The sequence below is a fragment of the Gobio gobio genome (genome assembly GCF_949357685.1).
Source record: "Gobio gobio genome assembly, chromosome: 13".
Lineage (NCBI taxonomy): Eukaryota > Metazoa > Chordata > Actinopteri > Cypriniformes > Gobionidae > Gobio > Gobio gobio.
Genome location: NC_137106.1, coordinates 44,527,715 through 44,550,944, shown reverse-complemented (window position 1 = coordinate 44,550,944; position 23,230 = coordinate 44,527,715). Strand labels below are relative to the sequence as shown.

Genomic DNA, 23,230 nt, shown 5'->3' with positions numbered 1-23,230 from the left:
AAAACAGGCAGTCAGTTTGATGAGGCGGCTCTCCTAACGAGCAGGAGAGGACGCTGGACTGTTTGAAGAACAATGTAGGAGAAATCCAATTAGGCAAAAGAAAAGGAGGGAATTTAAAGCCACGCCGTTTCATGTGCACACACACACACACAATCGAGGATGTTTCTGGGGGCGGCGTGTGTGAGAGGCATCCTTCAGTCTCAAACGCATCTGCTCCAAACTCAACAAGCTCTCCACCATAAAGAGATACAATCATCTCCAAACCAGGAGACAGTCAATGGAAAATGTTTCTGCGCATGTCCATGTAAGGAGACAAAGAGACAGAAAATTCATGTTTGAGAGAGACTTGCAATCTAATCAGGGGTTGATCTGTGTGTGTGTGTGTGTGTCTTGGATCACATGTCTTCAGTTGCAATTGTTCTATACATGGTAACAGCAAGAGAAAAATTCCTCTGTCCCAGTGAAGCTCCTTGCCCAATGTCATCTTTAGGGCACTATGATTTCCGCAATGCTGTAAACGCGAACAGAATCGCAGAATCCAGCCATACAAATGCAATTTACAGTATAACGCGGAATGTCACGTAATATGGCAAATTTTGTATAAATGATTCAAAAGCAGGGCTGAACACGTCATCAAATTGTGATTTGGACTAGTGTCTGTGAAATATAAAACTACAAAAACACTATTTGTTTAAATATGAAGTCTGCATATTCTGTGTTTTTGTGTAAATGAGCGACGCAGGTTTGTCACCAACACATAATAAAGCTTGAAGAAATTGTGATAAAATGAAATATATTAATATGTTAAAGTAATAATACATTTTTTTGTAAAACTTTAAGGAACTTATTTTTTTAGGAATATAAAAATGTTCTTCCATGTTTTAATTTGAACAGTAAACCTCTGTTGTGCTGCATTTTGTTTGCCAAAATAATAATAATAATAACTAGATTACATTTTAAAGGGTTAACTAAATTGCTAATGTTTTATGCCTCACACTTGTTTACCACAGTTTTTGATAATACATTTGCATTTAATCACAAATCCAGAAAAACATTAGGGCCCTATTATTATATAAAAAACTCTGTTTTGATCACTTACATTTAATTAAACCATTAAAACGGAATTTGGGACATAGAACATAACAGGGCCCTAAACATCTCATGTTTGTTAAATGTTTAATAAATTGCTGTTAAATTGTATTTTCATGCTTAATTTGACATGCTCTTTGATCACAGAATTATTAAATTATTTAACCATTAAAATGTACAACAGAAATATTTAAATGATAAAAAAAGGAAAATATTTCAATTTAAAATTAAAATAAAAGCCCTACATGGAATTATGCCAAAAGTTGTAAGCAAACCACCATGCAGACATCTGAGACAGTCTGTGCTCATGAGTCCTGACCTGAAGCTTTCTGCCTGACGTTGTTGCGAGCTTTCTCCACTGCAGGAGCTCCAGTGGTGGTGGCACTGCGGAACCTCATGGGCTCCTGAGAGCCGCCCTGCTCTCCAGTGTTCCTCCAGCTCAACGAGAAAGACCGCGCTGTATCTGTAGACTTCTGGGAGTCCTGCATCACTCCTGAAACACACACACACACACACACGTTGGATTTCAGATTTTGCCATCTTTGGGGGGACATTTTGATTTACTAGGACCACACACACACACACACACCACACTAATCCTACACCTAAACCTACCCATCACACAAAACGTTCTGCATTTATACATTTAAAAAAAAAAACTAATTCTGTATGATTTATAAGCTTGTTTCCTTATGGGGACCTCAATTTAGGTGCCCACGGTTACACGATTCCCCACCGGGATAGAAAAACATGAACACACACACACTCTCTCTCTCTCTCTCTCTCTCTCTCTCTATTATTTTAATTACGGTAATAATAATGTATATGATTCAAACCTCAGATATCGTCTGCAAATGAGTCAAACTATATTTGTTCACAAAGTCAACATGAAATGGTGTTCATAATCCATTTTTTTCTGACAAATTTCTGAGTAAAAGACAGAATTGTTTAGAAAAATAAGAATAGATTACCCAAAAGAAAAGCCTGTGCCTTAAAAGCCATTTTAGAGGAAATACAACAATATCAACATATTTTATGCAATACATTGTCAAAACTAAGCATAAGAAAAGCATATATTTTCAGTGACCATGTTAACCCTCTGGTCCTCTTCGTTTAGGGGTCACACTTGTCTCCTTCGCGGTCAAAAGTGACCGAAGCCTTAAAATGTCCCTTTTTTTTCAGGAAAACCAATGTAATATATTTTTGTTCAATAATATTTTTTGATTATTATTTAGAATTTTGAAGGGATTCTATGGTACTATGCAATAATTATACAATTTTAATGAGCAATTTTTTCCATTAGAATTAATATTTAATATTAATTTTTTTCCCCAAAAATGCAACATTTCACATTACAATAGAGTGCAGGCCTTTAAAATCCATTTTTTGAAGTGAGAATAGCGCCTTCTGGAGCAGTTAAAAAAAATTAAAACATGTAATGTCGTGTAACCATCAGTAGGCTATAGCTTTTTTTTTCCCAATAAATGCAGTCTTGCCTGTTAATTTCTCTCTCTCTCTCTCTCTCTCTCTCACTCTCTCTCTCTCTCTCTCTCTCTCTCTGTGTGTGTGTGTGTGTGTGTGTGTGTGTGTGTGTGCATTTGAGCGAGAGATTCACTTTTGTTTTTGTTTTTTTCTTTTATTGATTTTATTTAGCATATTCTCAAAATTTGCTGTTGCAGTCTTACCTGTTCATTTCTATGTGTGTGTGTGTGTGTGTTTGTGTGCGTGTGCGTGTGTGTATAATTTGCACTCTTGACATTTTAGAGTGTCACCCCTTCATTGCAGTGCACTTTTTTTCTGCACAATGGCTGATTTGTAGTTTGTACCACCAAAAGTTTCTCTGAGTTTTCGTATTTTTGCACATTTCCCATTCATTTCCTATGTCGGTCATTTTTGACCACGAAGGAGACAAGTGTTACTATTTTTTTTTTACTTTACATATCCGAATCATCTCCTTGATTTGTTTGTGTGTTCACATAGCTAATGCAACAAAAGTCACCAAGTGTCATCCCATTCCGATAAGGCAAAAAAATTTAACATTTCAAAACGTAAAAGTTTTGACCGAAGAGGACCAGAGGGTTAATAGGTCAGAGCATTTACACTGCATGCTGTCGCAATGTGACATCGCACAATTTTCGTGTCTATTTTTGCAGAATGACAGTGCATTATTTATGGTCAAAATAATTAGGAATTAACTTGAAAAAAGAAGCAATTTCACCATAAAAGTGTGTAAGTGAAGTCTAATGTATCTCACAATCGCTCTATGACTTTCAGCAATGTGTTAAAAAACAAAACGCACTATCAGGATTTGCACAAATCACGAAAGCATGTTTAAACTAAAAGTAGAACTTAAGTTGAAGACAAAGGTAATCATTAAAACTACATGAAAGCATGTTATATAGTTTATAGTGGTGGGCCGTTATCGGTGTTAACGTGCTGCGTTAACGTGAGAATCTTATCGGGCGATAAAAAAAATATTGCGTTAATCTATTCTCAAAGTTGGTTTGGGAGCTGGGTCTATACTACGCAAGCTATGATGACTTTCACCTTGATATTTTAGCGCGGATGTATACCTAGCCGAATTGCACTGTAGGGGCGAGAGAACGAGTCTTCGAACCAGTGTGTATGCCTACTAGTGTTGTCAAAAATATTGATATTTCGCTATGTATCGATACTGAAATATCTGAAACAATACGATACTCATTTTCTACAGTATCGATATCAGCTGCGCTCTCCTCTCCGACCGACAGCGAGTTGACACGCACCCGCCTCCTCTCATTCAGTCCGTTTAACCCTCTGAACATTTTTCCCTCATGACAGCGTGTTCGTGTTGGTGTGACCGGTCTGAATTTCGCACAGGGTTGTTGCACATAACGTTAATTCTACTAATTCCCGCAGATTTCACGCTCGCATCTGAAGCACACACACACATACCGTAATAAAGTACGTGCATGCGTGCGTCAGGTCTTAAAGGGACAGAAGTTATTTATTATTCAAACTACAAAAAGACAAACGATCACTTACGAGCAAACATATTCTGAATGCCTTCGGCAGAATTCAAATGAGCCATTTTAATCTAGATTAAAAAAAATGATCTATGCCCACTTCTAATAGTTCAACAATTTATACACACTACCAGTCAAAAGTTTGGAATAATTTAAATGTTTAAATGTTTTTGAAAGTGTCTTCTGCTCACCAAGACTACATATATTTGATAAAAAAATGCAGTAAAAACAGTAATATTGTGAAATATTAGTACAATGTTTTCAATTATTTTACAATGTAATTTGTTCCTGTGATCAAAGCTGTATTTTCAGCATCATTACTCCAGTCTTCAGTGTCACATAATGCTTCAGAAATCATTCTGATATGACGATTTGTCCAAGTAACATTTTTATGATTGATCATAGTTGTGCTGCTTAATATTTTGTGTAAATCGTGATACATTTTGAGTCAGCCTCAGTTAAGTTGTGCGTTCAATTGAAGCACATTTTCTATCAAGCTAAGATGCATTTTTTGTTTATTTTGAATAATAATATAAAACTATTATTTTGCCTTTCTATAGACAGTTTTACTCTACTCTAATTAATGCACTATTAATGCATGTTGTTCATTTAAAATTTGTGAGTAAAACAAATTGCAACTTCTACATCCGTCATACCCGTTATATTATTTAACTAAATGTATGAAAAAATGAGAATAACTTGAATTACATTTTAATTCAATTAACTAATTTTGGAGTACATAACTACCCCAAGTCAAAAACTCAAGCTACATTTTAGCTCCATCAGCCAGCCCAAATGCACTCCATGTTGTTTACACACACACACACACACACACACACACACACACACACACACACACACACACACACACACACACACCTCTGCCACGCTGCTTCTTTTCCTTCTGCTCAGAGAGTTTGTCCAGCGGTAGGTTGTGGAGGTCCAGACCGTAGACGTTACGGGCCAGTACCGCAGTGAGAGAGTCCATGATGCTGGCCCACTCGAACACCAGCTCCTCCCAGTGGCTGAGAGACGACAGCACAGCCAGCAGTTCATCCCACAGCTCACGAGATATAAACACGGTCAGGTTGGCCCGCACCCACGCCACAAAGATCGTCTGCAAATGACAGACAAATCAAACATCAGATACACAGTCACAGCCGAACCATCATATCAAGCCATATCAACTATATCATCATAAGCACCAATAACAATCTTACAAGTATGATAAAAGGTCAAATTTGGTATGATAAAGGGTCAAAAATGTTTACTAGATTTGTTTGGGGTTGGCTTTCTATTTTTCTATTTGCTATTCTAACATTTTTGATAGAATTTCTCGGTCCAAGTAACACGGAGAACGAGTAAACATTGTTCATTTACATATACTACTGACACTGTAACAATATAAAGCGGGTTGAAAGTCGGCTAGTTTACACTCTAACACACTTTGAAGAGGATGCTGGCCAGGCTGTGAGCGAACGTGTCTTTTCTTTGGTTCTCCTGTGGTCTCTTCATCACTGCCTCTGTGATCCTCAGCAACACCTGCAGCAACTGCTCCCTGAAACATCCCACAGCCTCAGTCAGTCGTTTTTGCACACGATATGCTGAATGTTTCTGAATCCATAGTAAAGCAGAGCTGCGCCCTATACAGACTCAGTGCTGAAATGTCATGTGTGACTGACCAGGTCTGGCGGTTCATGTTTTGCTCCATAATAATGTGACGGTAGACGCTGAGCACAGCTCGGCACACCTCCAACTGGTTCTCCAGCAGTTTGGGCACATCCTGACACGGCTCCAACAGGAACACGTTGGCAGAATTTGTCAGGAACACCTGAGAACACAACAAACAATTCAGTCTCACAAACAACACTACCGGTCAAACGTTTGGAATAATTAAGATTTCTTTATGTTCTTGAAAAAGTATTCTGCTCACCAAGGCTGCATTTATTTGATCAAAAACACAGTAAAACAGTAATTTTGTGAAATATTATTGCAATTTAAAAAAAAAAATCATTTCTCCAGTCTTCAGTGTCACATGATCCTTCACAAATCATTCTGATATTTGGTGATCAGTTATAATCAATTATTATTTGTGCACAATTTTTAATCATTAAATGTAAATAGAATTTATTAGCATATTATAGCATTTAGGGCTGGACGGTATGACAATATATATCATTACCACGTGTAAATATACTATAGCACTATTGACACTGCAGAGAGATGAAAAACATGAATGAGAATATAAAGAGCAGGACGTGCTTGATGTTAAAAAAGAGTTATACGCGCAATACATCCTGAAAAGGAACTCGGTGTGATGCTTGTGCTGACTGGCACACTAACAAAGTGCACAGAAACTGCCTCTCTCAGAAGGTGGTTGTGAATTTGAGACATGCTCGATTTTAAAAAGAGTTATAAGCGCAATAAGTGAAAAAGAACTCAATGAGGTGCAATGATACCCCTTTTCCACCAAGGCAGTGCTGGTGCTGGTTGGGAGCCAGAGCCTAGTTTCAAATCGGTTCTTTGTCTTTCCACACCCAAAGCACCAGCTCTACCAGGAAAAGTGGTTCTTAAGGGTGTTTTCACACCTTTTCAGGGGTCTGAGCGCTGTTCGCGTGATAGATTTGCCAGAAGAAGCAGCCATGATGAACAGCTGATTTATACGGAGGCATCTGATGACCAAACTACATTGGAATTTGCGAACAGAAAAATCGAGCGGTTTGTGTTCAGATTGCGTGCTTTTAGCTAACTGTACCATAAGATGAGATCGAACCGTACTCAGACCACCTCCCGAGAATGGTCTCGGTTAGGTTCGCTTTAAAGGTGTCTGAGATCGTTTGGAGTGTTCACATGTGTGCCAATAATCACGCGAACCTCGCTCGGACCCCTGAAAAGGACCAAGTGTGAAAACACCCTAGAAGAAAGAACCACTTGTGTCAGGGGCTGGGGGCGGGGTTACCATGACCAACAAGACGAACACAAACTTGTGACCGCCATTTTTGAAAGGGCAGCTAATCGAGCTAATAGCTCCTCGATTGTAATCTCCGTCTATACAAATTACGACGAGCTGCACGAATGCGTTGGATTTGCTGTGTTTTAATGCCGATGTAGGATCGTAAAGCCATGTGCATCAATAGTAACGCAACGTTCGCCATTGTTGATGGAAGGCTTGTTCGAGATGCATCAGATCTGTGTAGACAGATCGCCTTAAGACTTCAAAGTACAGCGAGAGCACACGACTCCTTATGCTTTTGAATCGCTCTTGTGGTATTTTGTTATCATACGCTGATCGGTCTGCACAGCGCCAATCAATCTCGAACAAGCCTGGTGTGTTTGTGTTTCCCGCTGCCTTGTTAACGTTCATGAGAAAGATGAGACGTATACAGTGACTTAAGACTGGCTCTGTGGCGGCTCTCTAGCCCATAGAAAGCTAAACCGGTTCTTAGAAGGATCGTCAGTCGAGCCAACTCCGAACCGGCACTAGCACTGGCTCTGAACTAGCCCCCAGTTCATGCTGGTGGAAAAGGGGTAAGAAAGCTGCGTCTCTAAGCATGTGATTGCAAATTCAGTTCTCTTTCACATCTTATTGTGCTTGAATGATCAAATACACACGCAATTATGTCAAAATGGCCATAGTGTGGAGTATTCATGTAAACACAGCCGGTTTTATCTCAAGTGAACGTAAACAGTTGGGTATAAACCGGATGTGTATCATTATAATGGATCTGTGCATTTGGTCTTAAAGTGACAACAGCCTAATAAACATGATGCTCTATGTATTACTGTGAATCAAACTAAAGAAAAAATAACTTACTGCTCTTGACTGAACAACTTTTGCTAGCTTTAATAATAATACATTTATATTTAATTCAGTGAAGACTATGCAATATTTTATTCAATTAATATTACAATTCTGCACTAATTATAACTACGTTAAATAAACCTATTAAACCTGAAAAGCTTAATTTGTTTAATTAATATATTTGATATATTGTATTTGCCCTATTGTTTGTAATTTGCTTCTTTTTTTCTTCTTTTTTAATAACAGAAATTAGATAAAAAATAACACAAAATAACTATATTGTGATATATATCGTTATCGTGGTCAGAATGTGTTGGAATTTGGTCATACTGCCCACCCCTAAAAGCATTTATAGCATTTATGATGAATAGACATCTTTTGTAATATGTTTTTACTTTCACTTTTGATCAAATTAATGTGCTTGAATGTTGCTGAATAAAAGTATTAATTTCTTTCTCTTTAATCTTACTTACACCAAAGTTTTGAATGGTACTGTTTGATATGATATGATGCAGCACAACTGTTTTCAACATTGATAATAATCATAAATGTTTCTTGAGCATCAAATCAGCATATTAGAATGATTTCTGAAGGATCATGTGACTGGAGTAATCAGACCAGTTTTTACTTTGTGAGTATAAGAGACTTTAACTTTTTTTTTTTAAATAAAATGTATTTTTCCAAACTTTTGACCGGTAGTGTATATGCTGTATCTGAAGTCACCATGAAACACCTTTAACATCTGACTGAAGAAGACAGTGTAGTAGTGTGAGAGTTGAGAGTGTGTGTGAGCACCTGCAGAGTGGACTGGACACCAGCCTTCACATCCAGGTTCTGTGCTTCAGTCAGACAGCCTCTGCTGATGGCACTGCTGAAGGAGTATGTGCGCCCCCAACTGGACGATCGTTTATGCCCATGAGTCTCCAAGACCTGAAGATGTGATACAGGACAAGTGGGAACAATTTAATCATTCAGCATGACCACATTGTGTGTGTGTGTGTGTGTTAGTGTGTGTGTGTAAGCGTGCCTGCACATGCACACTGTCCGTCTCGGAGACCAGGTGCTCTTCCTCTCCATCTTCCTCCTGGCTTGTTGTCTCAGGCTCAGCCATGAATGTGGGTTTCTCCTGCAGAATCCACTTCCTGTACACTTTGATCACCTTGCGAGTGGCCGAGGCTTCACAGGACGGCAGCAGGAAAGCCTATGCAGTGAAAAAAAATAAAAAAAAATAAATAATGATGTACATTCACACAATTGTTACAGGCTCAACTTTTTTCATACTTTTTGACACCAAGGACTCTATGACATGTTGTAAAATATTAAACAACATTTATACATTATTATATATAAATATATTTATATGTATTTGCCAAAAGTAAATAATGGGCTATTATGATTTTTTTATTTATTTAAATAATACATAATTTTACTTTCTGTAAAGTTGACAGTGACATCATATTTTCCAAATTTAGCACATGGCCCTTTGCATTGAAAACCCTGGTCTATAATGCACATGGCCTTTCTGGGTAAATTCTTAAAAACGTTATATTGCATGCGACTCTAGTAGAATAGTGCTCCTTTATTGTGATTCACATGAAAACTGTAATAAACAAATAAACAAAAAAGTATTTTAACATGATGAACGGATTCTGGCCACAGGGTGGCAGCAAAAGACATCTGAACAAGCTGTGTAACATTTTGTTATACAAATAAACAATTAATGATGTATATTTTATACAGTGTCTTGGAAAATGGACGCTTCTATTTTTAATTCTGAAAAAAAGTATAAAAGTAATTAAACAAAACAAACAAAAATAGGTAACACTATTTTACAGTTGTTGCATATGTTACATGTACTTACCGTAGTGATAACAGTAAATTATGCATGGTTACAAATGCAACATACCCTAAATCAAACCCTAACCCCCATATAACCGCCATTTTACATGTTACATGCATAATTAATTACACTGTAACAAAGGCACCTTAAAATACACCAATCAAGCATAACATTATGACAGGTGAAGTGAATAACACTGATCTCTTCATCACGGCACCTGTTAGTGGGTGGGATATATTAGGCAACAAGTGAAAAAAAATTCCTCAAAGTTGATGTGTTAGAAGCAGGAAAAATGGGCAAGCATAAGGATTTGAGCAAGTTTGACAAGGGCCAAATTGTGATGGATAGACAAATGGTCAGAGCATCTCCAAAACTGCAGCTCTTGTGGGGTGTTCCCGGTCTGCAGTGGTCAGTCTCTATCAAAAGTGCTCAAAGGAAGGAACAGTGGTGAACCGGAGACAGGGTCCCAAGTCTCATTGATGCACGTGGGGAGCGAAGGCTGGCCTGTGTGGTCCGATCAAACAGACGAGCTACTGGAGCTCAAATTGCTCAAGAAGTTAATGCTGGTTCTGACAGAAATGTGTCAAAATACACAGTGCGTCACAGTTTGTTTGTATGGGGCTGCATAGGCCCAGAACAGGCAGGGTGCCCATGCTGACCCCTGTTCACCGCCGAAACGGCAACAGTGGGCACGTAAGCATCAGAACTCCACAAAGGAGCAATGGAAGAAGGTGGCCTGCTCTGATGAATCGCGTTTTATTTTACATCACGTGGATGGCCGGGGTGCGTGTGCGTTGCTTACCTGGGGAACACATGGCACCAGGATGCACTATGGGAAGAAGGCAAGCCGGCGGAGGCAGTGATGCTTTGGGCAATGTTCTGCTGGGAAACCTTGAGTCCTGCCATCCATGTGGATGTTACTTTGAAACGTACCACCAACCTAAGCATTGTTGCAGACCATGTACACCCTTTTGGTATTCCCTGGTGTCTGTGGCTCTTTCAGCAGATAATGCGCCCTGCTCCAAAGCAAAAATAGTTCAGGAATGGTTTGAGGAGCAAAACGAGTTTGAGGTGTTGACTTGACCTCCAAATTCCCCAGGTCTCAATCCAATCGAGCATCTGTGGGATGTGCTGAACAAACAAGTCCAATCCATGGAGGCCCCACCTCACAACATACAGGACTTAAAGGATCTGCTGCTAACATTTTGGTGCCAGATACCACAGCACACCTTCAGGGGTCTAGTGGAGTCCATTCTTCGATGGGCCGGTCTGTTTTGGCAGCAAAAGGGGACCAACACAATATTAGGAAGGTGGGCATAATATTATGCCTGATAGGTGTAAAGTGCAACTCGAAATTTCCAAGACAATTGCATAAAACAAAACAGCATAAATAAACTGCTTAAAAAGAAAAAAAGTGACTTTGTGATGCTATTGGAACATTTTCATATCTAATTTGATTAACTACACCTGTGGTAACTGTTAATATATTTTAATGTTACGAGCCTATGTTTTTCCCTCAAGAAATGTCAAGTACCATTCTATTGAATTTGCACTTTTAATAACATTTAAACAGTAAAAAAAGATACATAAAGACATTATGTGGTAGTGGATGATATCCAGGCCTAGACAAGTGTCTAAATACTTTTTGGGGTCAATGTAATTTGTCTTAAACCGTGCAAACATAAGGTGACACGGTCTAAGCTGCAGCGGTAGATCTGAGCACTCTGTCTCTGACCTGGTGGAAGACTTCATTGACGAAATTGACGTTGTCTCGTGTGGAGAGCAGGATGGACTGCACCATGTCGTAGACGCCTCGATGCTCCTCCTCGATGCTACACAGACTAGAGTTGCTGCCTCTGCGATCAGAGAGAGTGCTGCTGTTTGAGTGATTCTTCTCCTGTTCCACAGGACCGTTGGGCTCAGAGTCTGCGCTCTTCTCCTGACTGATGCCGCCCGCAGTCACAGTCTAAACACCAACACACAGATAAGAGAGATCTTGCTCACATTAACTATTTCTCTAGACATTACGTTATTAAAGGATTAGCTCACTTTTAAATAAACTTTTACTGATAATTTACTCACCCCCATGTCATCCAAGATGTCCATGTCTTTCTTTCTGCAGTCGAAAAGAAATTAAGGTTTTGGATGAAAACAGTCCAGGGTTTTTCTCCATATAATGGACTTCAGTGGGCTGCAAACGGTTCAAGGTCCAAATGACAGTTTCAGTGCAGCTTCAAAGGGCTTTAAACGATACCAGACGATGAATAAGGGTCTTATCTAGCGAAACGACCAGTTTCTGCGAGAAACCGAGCAGTATTTATGCTATTATTTTACCACTTAACAGAGGAACGCGATCGTATCTGAGCTCCGCCATTACTTCCGGAGAGTGAGGTCAAATTAGATCGTGGTTATAGATGTATACGTAGATGCCTCATTAGCGACTGCATGGATCAGTAGAATGAGGCATCTACTATCGATATATCTATAACCACGATCGAATTTGACCACACACCCCGGAAATGATGGCGGAGCTCAGAGATGATCACGTTCCTCTGTTAAGAGGTAAAATAATAGCATAAATACTGCTCGGTTTCTCGCAGAAACTGGTCGTTTCGCTAGATAAGACCCTTATTCAACGTCTGGTATCGTTTAAAGCCCTTTGAAGCTGCACTGAAACTGTCATTTGGACCTTGAACCGTTTGCAGCCCACTGAAGTCCATTATATGTCCATTAAATCTGGACTGTTTTCATCCAAAACCTTAATTTCTTTTCGACTGCAGAAAGAAAGACACGGACATCTTGGATGACATGGGGGTGAGTAAATTATCAGCAAAAGTTTATTTAAAAGTGAACTAATTCTTTAAGAGTTACTAAGAATTACTAAAACATCCCCCATAATCAAAAAAAGTGTATAAACTTATTTGGGAAAACAAAAAGTGTAGTAAATGTAATTAATAAATAAAACAAATCTGTCACCATTTACTAGGAATTGGTCAACATTTCATCCTCTTGGTTCCTGACATAAGTTGGGCGAAGGTTATGAGTATACTAGAATCATATACTTAAAGGGAGAGTTCACCCAAAAATGTAAATTCTGTCATCATTTACTCACTCTCAAGCTGTTCCAAACCTGTATGAATTTCTTTCTTCTCCTGAACATAAAAAAAGATGTTTTGAAGAATGTGGGTAACCAAACAGTTGATGGACCCCATTGACTTCCACAGTATAGAAAAAAATACTATGGAAGTCAACGGGGTCCATCAACTGTTTGGTATAGTGCGCTGATACTGGGTTGAGTTCTCACTCATGTCTTAAATGAACGTAAACATTTGAGAAAGAAAACGCATGTGCAACAGAATAATGGATCGGTGCGACAGGTCTTAAAGAGACAGCAGCCTACTAAACCAGCTACAGTCTGTCATTGATGTTAAAGGATTACTCACCCCCATCTCATCCAAGATGTTCATGTCTTTCTTTCTTCAGTCGAAAGGAAATTACGTTTTTGGAGGAAAACAATCCAGGATTTTTCTCCATATAATTCACTTCAATGGCAACCAACGGGTTGAAGGTCCAAGTCAATGCAGGTTCAAAGGGTTTCAGAGGCTCTGCAAGATCCCAGCCGAAGAATAGGGCCTTATCTAGCCAAACCATATACTTTTTAACCTCAAATGCCCGACCTCGGTGTCGTGATTTTTCACGACGTATGACATCATCACGTCGGAAAGGTCACGCTCGTGACGTACGCGGAAGTACCATCCCAGTGTTAAAACGAACGTGCAAAGACTAAATCAAACGCCCTTTACAAAAATACAGGTAAAACAACAATGTCGGACAATTTTAAAGTTGGAGAACATGAGATGGCGTTTTTCGGCACTGGTACTTCCACCTACACTACGTCACGGCTGTGACCTTCCCGACATGATTACGTCATACGTCGTGAAGAATCACAACGCTGAAGTCGAGCGTTTGAGGTTAAAAAGTATATATATATATTTTTTTTTTAAATGAACAATGGTTTGGCTAGATAAGACCCTATTCCTCAGCTGGGATCGCGCAGAGCCTCTGAAGCCCTTTGAAACTGCATTGACTTGGACCTTCAACCCTTTGGTTGCTATTGAACTACATTATATGGAGAAAAATCCTGGAATGTTTTCATCAAAAAACTCAATTTCTTTTCGACTGAAGAAAGAAAGACATGAACATCTTGTATGAGATGGGGGTGAGGAAAATATCAGGAAATTTTCATTTTGAAATGAACTAATCCTTGATCCTAAATCTTAATCCAGAGATCCAAAATCACTGATCTTGACTGAATAACTTTTGCAACTATAATAAGAATCTATCTATATTTTATTTTTTTTAAAGAGATTACTATGCAATGTTATTGACTTTGTTCAGTTGTATTTATTTGTGCCATTATTATTTTATTACTGACTGTTTACTTGTCTTTAATAATGTTTTAAATTGATAATAGTTTAATCAATTTTTTTATAGTGGTATTTTTGTTGAAACCAAGTGTTCGGTAGGCTGCTGATATTTGTTCATGTTATTCAGCTGCAGCTTTCAAAAAGACAGAATACATTTGTATGACTTATGATTGTATGACTGTTTTTTGTTTTTTTAGCTTATTTGAATCGAAAATGAGAATTGATAAGCAGAATTGGAATCGCTAACATTTAAATTAGTGATTTAAATGATACCCAACCCTTGTTGTTGGGCTATGTGACACAAAATGTCATATTACACAACAAAAGAAGATAAACCCTATCATCTGTGAGAAGGCAGAGAACCTGCCACCTTTGCTTCAGAAAAATGTTAATAATAATTGTTTTTTATTCTTAAGCTTTCTCACTCTTTATTTCTCACTCAAAACTAGGGATGCACAATGGATTTTTGCCGATATCCGATATGCCAATATTTTTCAATTCATTTTGGCCGATGCCAATACCGATATATGCTTATTTTTTCCCTTTGTTTGGAGACACCATTTTGAGCAAAAAAACTTTTTTTTATATTCTGGTTTCAGATTTCTGAGGTTTCCTTACTAAAAGGATGCTTGTTAAAGATAAATAAATGTTAATACAGTTCTTTTTATAATAAGAGTAGCTCTGAAAATAACAATAATAAAGTCAGTATCTCTTCACCCCAGACAGATGCAATTGTAACCTAAATAAAAAAAAATTTGGATTTAATGTTTGTGCACATGACATCAGTTGATGCTGTCTTTAGCTTCAAATAACATTCTACAATTATTTTAGAGCTCCTTGGATTATTTTTCATTATCCATTTTATTACAGATTAATAAACTGTATATAAAAGTATTTAATTTACAAGTGTCATGCTTATGATTTATGACATCATTACTGATTTATTTATTCAGAAAAAGAAGTAACCTCAAGTTATTTATGTATTCTACTTTCCATTTTATTACTATAACAACAGCTCCCCCACTAAATATATATATTATAACATTCTAGCGGACGGGCACTAGGACCTGGAGGAGGCTTCTGCTGCACACGCTAGAGAGTGGGGAGTCACGTCCTTCTGTACGCGCATTCACAAATTCAAGGCAGCAATTAAAAACGGTCAATATAACTCACCATACATGCAATGTATTTGCTTGTTTTCACTTCAAGAATGTCCACACTGCTGACATGATCTTACCGCTATAGCACTCCTTGCACACATGAGTTATTGCTGGCGCATATCAACACGTTATCATATCGGCAAGGCATATCTGCATCATTTTTTTATATCGATGCCGATTTGTATATTTTAAGTGATTATCGGCCAATTCCGATGTCGTACCGATAATATTGTGCATCCCTACTCAAAACATATACATTAATGACATTTGTTTTTGGTGATTTTTTGTAATTGTTGGAGCTTGACAGCAAGTGGTATGGAAAAGAACAGCTTAAAAAGTCTGCTTTTGTGTGAGTAAGCGATGACAGAATTTTGGCTGAATTATGTCTATAATGAAGGTGTCAAAGAAGTTTAAATTGAGAAAAATGATTTGATTTTAGTGAGACCGCTGCCTCAGATGATATCTGTTAAGACATTCAGGCAGCTTAAATGTTGGGAATCCATGTTATCAAGCTTCCTCCCACCTGGATGATCTTAGGAAGGACCTCTCCTCCATTCTTAGAGCTGCTCGTGGCCGAGTTCACATACTTCTTCTCCAGGAAGAAGTTAACAAGCCACGTGATGAAGGCCACGCGGGGAGCCAGATACTGATCCCTAGTGCAGTATGTGCTCTCGCTGTTGCGTGTCACTTGGATGTAGAGGGGCTTTGGTCTGTGAATGGGAAGATCTGAAAGACAGAGGGAAAATTCTGACTAAAAATAAGGAATAACAACAGTGTTTCCAGTTAATTACCTAGACAGTTTCATAATGGAAATATTTGTACACTTCTCATACACTTTCTCTTTTGCAATTCTCTTGCACAGCATTGTGACATGGCTTAATGCGCTTATCGAGGCGAAAAGGTGGTCTTTAATTAAATAAGCATATAATCTCAGAACGGCCCGAATCACTGTGAGTTTAACATGCCAGTCCAGTCCAGTTATGTTAACTTCAGTATAACTTCCAACATTGCTGTGCACAGATTTCAGGAGACTTTTAGTGATGAGAAGTCTGTTCTGTTTGAAAGAAACTCCCTGCAGGTGTCCATCAAAATAAAAGCCCAAGAGTATTATAAATGTCATACTGCAAAGTAAATTTATTAATATACTTATGAAATCAGTGTTTCCCAAACATAGACTAATTTGTGGCGGTGCGCCAGAGAATCAACACCGGCCGCCACTTATTGCGTGTCGTTATTCATTTATTTATTTTTTAACGCTATTTAAAACACATAGCGTATTCAAAAATGTCTAAAAGTTTAAAATAGTGCTAAAAAGGCAAATTTATTTTTCCTTATATGTACAGTAGGATATACATATGAATTGATACTGAATCAAGATCGAAATCGATATTTGTGCCAATAACCAACCAAAAATGTGATGTTGAGCAGAATCGTAAACACCTCTGACTGGCCATTGTGCTCATCAAATATGTTTGTGATTGACTACAACGATCAGCGCTTCACAAACATATTGTAAATATACATCAATGACGCTTTTTACACCGGTACACATGGGAGCGTTTGAATGCAGGCGTCTATCAGCCAACCGGCTTTCAAAACACTTTCAAGCACTTCCGTGTGCTTTCAAATGCTCCTGTGCGTTGATCAGTGTAGCGAATCACAGGCACATCCGATGAGACTTTGCTGAAGACCTGGCTGTGGTCTCCCACACACACCAGCACATCCAAGAGAAGACATCTCGCCTCAATACGTATGCTGAACAGATAGGCTTGAGGATAAACTTGAAGAAGGTGATGACACTCAACATCCCAAATCCCTCACCAGTGCAGTTATACGGAGAAGTGACCAAGGAGTTCACATACTTGGTTAGCATTGTGAGATATGATGGAGGAGCAGACAGTGACATCCAGAGCCGTATCAGTAAGGCCAGAAATATCTTTAGAATGCTGAATCATGTTTGGAGATCCCAGCAGTATAACATAAAGTCAAAGCTGAAGTTGTACCAGAGTTGTGCCTAATATACGGCTCAGAGTGCTGGAGGATGACAGACAGTGACCTGAATAAGCTCTCTTGTTTTCCACACAAAAAACTAGAGGAGAATCCTGAGAATTTTCTGGCCAAACGTGATCTCAAATGAGCAACTACCTGCTCAGTGCGATCAAGACAACATTGGGACCATCATCATGAGAAAAAGATGGCGGTGGATTGGGCACCTGCTGAGGAGAGAAACAGAAAACATCTCCTGCACAGGCCTTCACTGGACACCAGAAGGCAAACGCAAGAGAGGCAGACCCAAGAACACCTCTTGGCGGACAGTAGAAAGAGAGCTGAAGAGCCGGAACCACACTTGGGGTACCATTCAGAAGCAGGCCCAGAACAGACAGGAGTGGAGGACTTTTGTTGCTGCCCTACATGCCAGTGGCATAAAGGGCAGTAAGTAAGTAAGTGGCTTTGGAGAGCGCTCTGAAGGGAGGGTGGGATCTCATGCTTTCAAAGCTAACTTGCTTTTGCTAGCCACTCTGCAATTGCCCTACCTTTAATTGCTGCTTTCTTTGCTGTCATTTTTGTTGTGTGTTTATTTTGTTATTGAGAGAAAAGCGTGCAGCACATATTTACATATTCATCTAAACGTCATTCTCAGGAGTGTGGACAGCATTAGGATGTTTGTTAACAGCATATCGCTGCAAAGGTTTTTCCAACTTCTTTTTAGCCCTAAGCAAAACGAAGAAGAACTTCATCATGAGTATATCAGGGATTGAGTCACATTCAGTATCTTGTGTGTATGAGAGCAAGCACAAGCAAAAATTTGCTAGCTGCAGTTTTCTTGATGGCTAACAACAAAGGTTTCTGAATTCTACATATTGCCCCTTTAAAGGTATAGTTCACCCAGAAAGGAAAATTATCCCATAATTTACTCACCCTCAAGCCATCCCAGGTGTATATGACATTTTTCTTTCAGATGAACACAATCGGAGTTATATTAAAAAAAAATATCCTAGCTAAACCAAGCTTTATAATGGCAGCCCAAAATTTGAAACCCAAAAAAGTGCATCCATCCATTATAAAAGTAATCCTAAAAGCTCTGGGGGGCTAAAAAAAAGGCCTTCTGAAGCGAATTGATGTGTTTTTCTTACACAAACCCATGGCTTCGCTTCAGAAGGCCTTTGTTAACCATCCAGAGCCGTGTGGAGCACTTTTATAATGGATGGATGCAAGGATAAATGGAATGGTTAGATTAGCCAGGACATATTTTAATATAACTCTGATTGTATTGGTCTGAAAGAAGAATGTCATATACACCTAGGATGGCTTGAAGGTGAGTAAATCAGGGGCTAATTTTCATTTTTGGGTGAACTAACCCTTTAAGTTTGTACTGAGAGATTGTGTCTGAAAACTATCATTATATGGGATAATATGTGACACTGAATTATGCTTTAATCTCTTGGCTGATTCTTGATGAACAATTAATGAAAATGTGAGCTGCAGGTTTATAGTGAAACGTTTCTGGTCTCAAACCCACCTAATTGTGGCTTGTAGAGGTTGGTGTGTTTTGTGAAAGAAGGGAAGAGATGAGGCAGGTAGTACTTCTTGAACAGGGAAAAGAGAAATCTGAAGCCTGTGTCCTGGTTCTCTTTGTTTTTCCAGTCCAAGCTGGATGCCTGTGGGGTGAAAACAAATATCAGGGATATTACATCAGAGTAATCCAGTTATGAGAAACATGCAGACTTGCATGACAGAGCACTGGTGTGAGCAGCTCCATCTCACCTGGAGAACCATGACCTTGAGCACAATTTGGAGGACAGAACAGGTGTGGTCGTCTGTGACCTTCTCTCCGGGAACCGCAGGCACCAGTGGGGTGATCTCCTCTGGCACAATCTTGGCTACAACACCACAAACAGAGTATGATTATTTAAAGACATCTCAAAGGTGAGGTGCGTAATTTATTTTCCAGAAAGCACCAGAAAGATTTGTAAAATAGATACAAAAAAATTAACAACTCTGCTCCTTTCAGCCTTTTTATTGCCATTTTATTTGTTTATATTTTATTTACAGTTTATTTATTTATTTTCTGTAGAATTTACACTTTTTATGACACATGACTTTACATGAATGTTCTAGTCTCTCTCTCTCACGAGGTCATAATCGTGCAGCCCTAAGTTCTACCCAACAAAATGTTTTACAGCTTGACATAACTAGAAAAACTCATATTCATTAAAGGGGATGTCTAAGGCGTCGGCAGCACTGTCATTTTGTTTTTAGACACCACAATCAACAATGTCACCAAAGAAGTGTGTTTCTGGTTGTGAGGGAAAGACAACCTAGTTCAGCTTCCCAATTAACCCAGTGTTAAAGGAACAGTGCAGTTTGTTTTTTCCGGAGCAGCAACGGAGTTCTGCAAGTGACAAAAAAGGCCCAGTTTGACGCTAGATTTGCAGATCGTTTGACACTGAAAGATGGAGCGGTCCCAGAGATAAAAGATCCTGGTCATGAGTCAAAACTGCAGGCGGTGAGTGAAACTGCATCAAATGCCTGTGTTTGTTAACGTATCAACGTCACCTGCATCAAATCCCGTCGAATAACGTGCTCCATGCGTGCTCAAGGCGGTCGGCCGAAACTTTACTTTATAAAGTTTTAAAAATGGATATTTTTCTAACACAAACGCATCAATTCAACGGACAGATGACTTTTTTATGGACTTCGAAAACAGAGCAACTATTACTGCAATTCTAATGCTTGGATTAGCCAGGAGTTTTTTAATATAACTCTGATTGTGTTCGTCTGAAAGAAGAATGTCATATACACCTAGGATGACTTGAGGGTGAGTAAATCATGGGCTAATTTTCGAACTATCCCTTTAAGAGTGTGTTAAGACTATTAAGGAAATGTAATTTTGCCAAAGAACTTACTACTTTACGTTTATTTTTTTGTTGCTGAATGAAAGAGATTGCATGCGCAGTGGAGAAAATTGAGAAAATCGATGACACTTGTGTGTGTGCGTGTGAAAATGTTAAGAGGCACATGGATTTACAGCGGTATTTCAGTTCTGCTGATCCAAAAAAGACCAGTCAGGATAGAAATTCATAGAAATTTCAGTTCAGTTAGAACCAAATACGTGTGTTTTTGTTTGTGTTTTTGATTGATCTTTTGACTCCAGTCCAATTTTCTACATAAAAAATGTTCTTTTTTTTTGGCTAGTTAAATTCTTTTCGGGATACCAAATTCTTTAGAGTGACTTTGCAGAGCTTTTTCATGCTCAAACAGCAACATTACACACTAAAGAAAGATGAACATGGAAAAGAAGTATAAATGAGTAGAGTATAAATGAACAAATGGCTCACACTTTATAGGTGTCTATGCACAATAAACTGGGATTGAGAAAGCATTTTAACATCCCAGACATGGCACTCCTCACCTTTCAAGTAAAAACAAATTAGATATGATTTTAATCATTATTATTTAAATCCATGACTAATTTTTGCAAGATCTGCATCCAGCTTATTATTAACACATGGATTGTTTTTTTAGGTTTTCACCAACGCCTTTGTCATCGCAGAGGGCTGAAAAACCTTCAGTGTGAATAGCTTGTGTTTCACCAATGAAATCTATTCAGACATAAAGCCGTCAGCACAGACAGGAAAGCATATTCACCCATTTCAAATACATACAAACACATTCACAGTGCTTTGAAATTATGGGTCATTACCAGTTCAAGGGCATCAATAAAATCTTTTCCGAGAGGAAACATCAAGGGAAATCATTCCTTTCAGCATTTAACAGACTCTGACCTCCTTTTCTGAGGATGTTGTGCCGCCATTTGATTATTACACTCTAATACTAGATTTAAAGTGCCTTTGTGCCACAAAGAGCATTAATGGCCATCATTAAAAATTACATTCCCAGACAGAAACATAGTAGATGTTTTGTAAATGGTGAGGGATGAAATGAATGAAGGGCAAAGATGTGAGCACGGAAAAATATCAGGGTTATTGGGTACTTCAGTTAGAGCAGTGCATATACAGCATTCGTTTTGAATTCAGCTGATTTGTCCAGGAGCGTCTTTTTAAAAGGGTACAAGCATCTGAAAATGAGCACTAAAAGTCCTGCGAAATTCCAAACTCATGTTGTCATTCCCAGCAATCACTACCTTACCAGTGCTGAAGATTAACAGTCTCAGCCTCAGACAACAAGTTCATGGACCATATGTCACAGAGTTCTGCAGAAATGGCATTTTTTTAGGAATTTATTCAGAAACGGTTCCGATTACATCGTCCTAAAGTTTTTGGTTAAATGCCTGAAGTAAGGTCTGTAGTAAACACAAGCTCAATATATTTTCATGTTTTATTTTATGACATTAAATACATCAGTAATACCACTTTATGACAACCACTACAGAGGTTGTCGGGACATTTCAAGCTTTCCATATACATGTTTCTCACGGCAGTGTGGAAAGCGCATCCTGTTTGTTTTATTTATTTTTAATAACACTGTTTAATATCAAGCACGTCCCATAGTTTAGCAACAGTAGATGGCATTTTCCAACACTCGCTTATTCGGCTGATTTGAATGTTAAAGGATTAGTTCACTTCAAAATGAAAATTTCCTGATAATTTACTCACCCCCATCTCATCCAAGATGTTCATGTCTTTCTTTCTTCAGTTGAAAGGAAATTAAGTTTTTTGAGGAAAACTTTCCAGGATTTTTCTCAAATAACTCGTCATTTATAATGTCGTTTTTTATCGTTCAGGCAAGTGTTATACATCATTAAATCTGTTAAGTTAATATTTTTGTGTACGGTCACGCAAAAAAAACGAATTGTTGTGCTTTTTGCTAAATAAAGATAACAAACATGATGCGTGATCTGCAGCCTCTCTGTCAAAGACGTTCATTCAGATAACATTCATTTGTCTTCAGAAAAGGAACTCTAGCTTAGAGAATACTTGTCTCAAAAACATGAGACATATGTCTGAAGAAACGTTGAAATGTCAGGTTTTAAATGATGTAAATCAAATCGAAAACAAATATTCTGTGTTTATGTAATCTGTTTGAAAAGAGAGAGATGTCAGTCGTTCCCGAGCGTCTCATTATCCGCTAATGCGACCACACCCACGGAGCGCGCGTTCTTTGAGATTCAAATACTACCAGATCCAGAGTCAGCGCCCACATCAACTCAAATAAACACATCAAGTGTAGTGCTATACTCCAGCTACATTGTTTTGAGACGCGTTGAGGAATAATCCTGGAATAATTTACCTCAAGAAAAGCTGTTAATTTCTTAGAGCAACGGATTCAGCCGCTGAGTGTAAGGTACATTTATTCTGTTAGCATCTGTTAGCAAAAATTTAAAAATTTTAATTGTACATACATTTTGCTCGGATATTATTATTTGTGCTGAATACAGTGTAATTACACTTTTGCCATTAATATGTTTATAAGCAACTGAAAAAAGCACAAATGTCAGAGCATGTCAAAACTTCTAAAGGGCCCCAAAACAGCTCAGACAGAGAGTTAAATCAAAAATCCAGAGAGTTAAATCAAAAATCAATTTTGATTTATCACACAGTTCCTACTAATGTTGTCTATACTTTCTCTAAATCAGAGATTTCTGGTCTATAGAGCTCCGGAGGTTGACGTCACGCAGCCTAAACTCCGCCATTTTGGCAGGCAACCAGGGGGGCGCTAGAGCGCCTGTTGCAGTGGTATTTATTAAATAATTTAAAACCGGACTGTTTAAACCTTACTATTTCAACATGATGGACAGCTGATGTGTGCCAGGATACCAGAACAGGCGGGGGAAAGCAAATGGGAAATCATTTTAATCACAGTAAGTTGCTGAAATGCCGTGAATTTCAGTTTATTCTTCATTCTTAACTACATTTGCCTCACGTAACTAATGATAAAAATAAGTT

General features: G+C 38.4%; 1 protein-coding gene across 3 annotated transcripts in view; it reads right to left on the bottom strand.

Annotated features, from left to right (window-relative positions):
• The window catches only part of ralgapa2 (Ral GTPase activating protein catalytic subunit alpha 2), a 249,957-nt gene that overhangs the window by 133,402 nt on the left and 93,325 nt on the right, over positions 1 to 23,230 (bottom strand). For all 3 annotated transcript variants that reach the window (XM_079833687.1, XM_079833685.1, XM_079833686.1), the window contains exons 7-16: positions 19,089 to 19,204; positions 18,844 to 18,982; positions 15,847 to 16,049; positions 11,472 to 11,702; positions 8,924 to 9,097; positions 8,692 to 8,826; positions 5,777 to 5,925; positions 5,541 to 5,652; positions 4,974 to 5,211; positions 1,409 to 1,582 (exon numbers count right to left, since the gene is read on the bottom strand). In XM_079833687.1, the coding sequence (XP_079689813.1) occupies positions 1,409 to 1,582; positions 4,974 to 5,211; positions 5,541 to 5,652; positions 5,777 to 5,925; positions 8,692 to 8,826; positions 8,924 to 9,097; positions 11,472 to 11,702; positions 15,847 to 16,049; positions 18,844 to 18,982; positions 19,089 to 19,204 (1,671 nt within the window). The remainder of the gene's footprint in view (positions 1 to 1,408; positions 1,583 to 4,973; positions 5,212 to 5,540; positions 5,653 to 5,776; positions 5,926 to 8,691; positions 8,827 to 8,923; positions 9,098 to 11,471; positions 11,703 to 15,846; positions 16,050 to 18,843; positions 18,983 to 19,088; positions 19,205 to 23,230) is intronic.